General features: G+C 39.7%; 1 protein-coding gene across 1 annotated transcript in view; it reads left to right on the top strand.

Moving 5' to 3' along the window:
- The window catches only part of LOC138045179 (uncharacterized), a 12,775-nt gene that overhangs the window by 8,742 nt on the left and 1,533 nt on the right, over positions 1-2,500 (top strand). Inside the window, exon 7 of the mRNA XM_068891592.1 lies at positions 1,101-1,271. Coding sequence (XP_068747693.1) covers positions 1,101-1,271 — 171 coding nt within the window. The remainder of the gene's footprint in view (positions 1-1,100; positions 1,272-2,500) is intronic.

Here is a 2,500-nt window from a genome sequence, read left to right as displayed (position 1 = left end):
CTACCACACCCTCTTCGAATTAAAAAGGTTGAAAGAGTCACGAAGTAATTACAATAACGCAAATTCATATTGTGAGATGACGTCCTCGTTGCTGTTGCCGTCGCCGTCGTCGTTGCTTAAGTTCCCTAATGTCAAGTTAGTATGAAGTGTTCTCCATAGGTAAATGTTTTGATGCTTTCTGCAAATATCATCAAGAGTAGAAGTAATTAAATGTCCCCTAATTCGCTTCTCTGAGTAGTCTGGGAAGCATAGAATGAGATTTTCGGCCATCCCCTTGCAAAGGACGTAGCCATATAGGGAAGACTTGAGATTCCCTCCATCATCTCTCTTTGTCCCATATTTTTCGTTATAATTCAGGAGATTTAAGAAAGAAGAAATCCCAAACAGTATTATCAAGATACCTTTGCAAATGTATTATAAAGTGGAGGCATAATGAGGATTAGACCCAATTGAACATGGTCACGTGCGTGGGTTCGTTGTTGGAAATGACGTCACGAATACTCCAGTTCAAACATTTGTGACAGGATTCGCAAAAGTCCTCTGTGTAGTCTTAAAACCTTTAAAATCTTATTATTCGTCATTGTGGCGAGTATTGCTTCACAACTGCCTCCAAGATGAAGTTGTGAAAGGGATTTTGTAGGGGTACCGTGTCCTTTAAATTTCTTGTCAAGTTCACTCGTTAATATTCCACTCAAACATTCTCCCAGGTCCTAATAACGAAGACAGCGAAGTTAGTGGAAACGCCAGAAACAAATGAGCAAAACTGCAATAGCACTGCGCGTGCGTTTTTTTTCTTTTTTTTCTGTAAGATTACTTTCCCTTTCTCTACATATCTGTAACGAGGAATGACCCGAAATTTCCGTTTCAATGAAATACATGGGCACACGACGGCATATTTTTATTTTCTCTCTTATTTTTGAAGTGATTTCCTTCACATTAACTTGGTGGAAAGTTCGGCAAGTTTTAAAGAGTCAAATAAACTGAAACGGTTACAAAAAATATTAGTTACTAATTTCTTGTTAATGGAGTGAGTAAAGCTATCTCTTGCTAGCTTCCTCGCGATTCTAATTTATGTGTGGTCTAATTATTTCTACAATTAGTTCTACCCGACTGTGGCAACCCTGGCAAACCAGACAATGCTGTTGTTATTAGCACAAATCACTGGGCAGGGGAGTTTGTCAGGTATCTCTGTCATCCGGGATATACCATGTTTGGACCAGCTGTAAGGAAGTGTCTGCCCAGCGGACAGTGGAGCGGATTCATGCCAACATGTAAGATTACGATTTGAGTTTAAGAAAATGTGATTTGCATTTTTTGTGGAATGGCACCTGCAAAATCTTGAACCGAAGTGCAGTCTCAAAAACCTCGGTTAATGAAGCGCGATATGACTATTTTCAATATTAAGACTTCTTTCAAAAAACCGCCCTTCAATTTTGTTCCCTGTCAATTGTTTTTGTTATCACTAATCTTTTTAATTTAAAGCTCTACAAAGAGTCATCAAATGGTAGCCTTAAAGTCTTGGGGCGCTTTCCTTTTGTCAGAACTGGCCGGCCAGACCCGTCAGTTTGCAAGGAAAATGCAACAATTTGAAGGAACACTTGCATGATAATCCCTCGTATTCTTCTGGAGGTGTATATATCATCCTCCAAGTGTGTTATTTGAAAGCGTTGTAGAGTTAGTCCTTCCAAATGCCCGGTCTGGCCGGTCAGTTCTGTCAAATGGGAAGCGTCCTTAATTATATCGAGGCTTCACAGCTTTACTGCTCCTTTTTTGTAGAAGAACACTTGCGTAAAGTTTTATGCGCAGGAATTTGAGTACTCTTCCATGGTATCTCGTTTTAACTCCTGATGACATTGACGGTTAAACAGCGCGATTGTGGGATTCAGGCATATTATTAGGGTAGCTTCATCCACTTTCAACAATTTCTATCTTTTTACAAGACTGATTCTAAACCACTTTTCACATGACGGCAATGTCATGGTACCACAAAAAAGGCCATTTCATTTTTTTTAAAGGTACTCTCGTTATTATGACGTAAGAGGTCACCATAGCAATAGGAAAGCTATCTAAAAGTACTATATGTTTCGTGCTTTAACGTTTACATCTCAAAAATTCCTTGACCTCCACTTTTATCAGCAGGCACGGACAAAACTCTGACATCTTTGGATTTGGGAGCGCATTCAGAGCCACCTTAAATGTTTCAAAAGTGAAGGTAGCTCTGAGTCGGCTTCAGATGTTTTTCTTAGCTTCTGAAAGACTTTCAATTTACTGAGTCTGGTTATTACTTTCAAACACCACAAATACGGGTCAACGAGTTCGATTTTCATTCTTGCTATTCTCGGTTTTCACATGACGTCACGACCGCCATGTTGGTGCCCAAAACAAAGAAAAGGCGGCCATGTTGGTGCCCCGACCAAATCCTCCGGGAATTTAACTCTATTATTATACAAACGCTTCCTTTTGTTTTCGTTGAAAAACATGGCTGTTGATCACGTGAGTG

Source organism: Montipora capricornis, chromosome 4 (genome assembly GCF_036669925.1).
Source record: "Montipora capricornis isolate CH-2021 chromosome 4, ASM3666992v2, whole genome shotgun sequence".
Lineage (NCBI taxonomy): Eukaryota > Metazoa > Cnidaria > Anthozoa > Scleractinia > Acroporidae > Montipora > Montipora capricornis.
The sequence above is the reverse complement of the archived record's forward strand: the minus strand, read 5'-3'. Positions and strand labels throughout refer to the sequence as shown.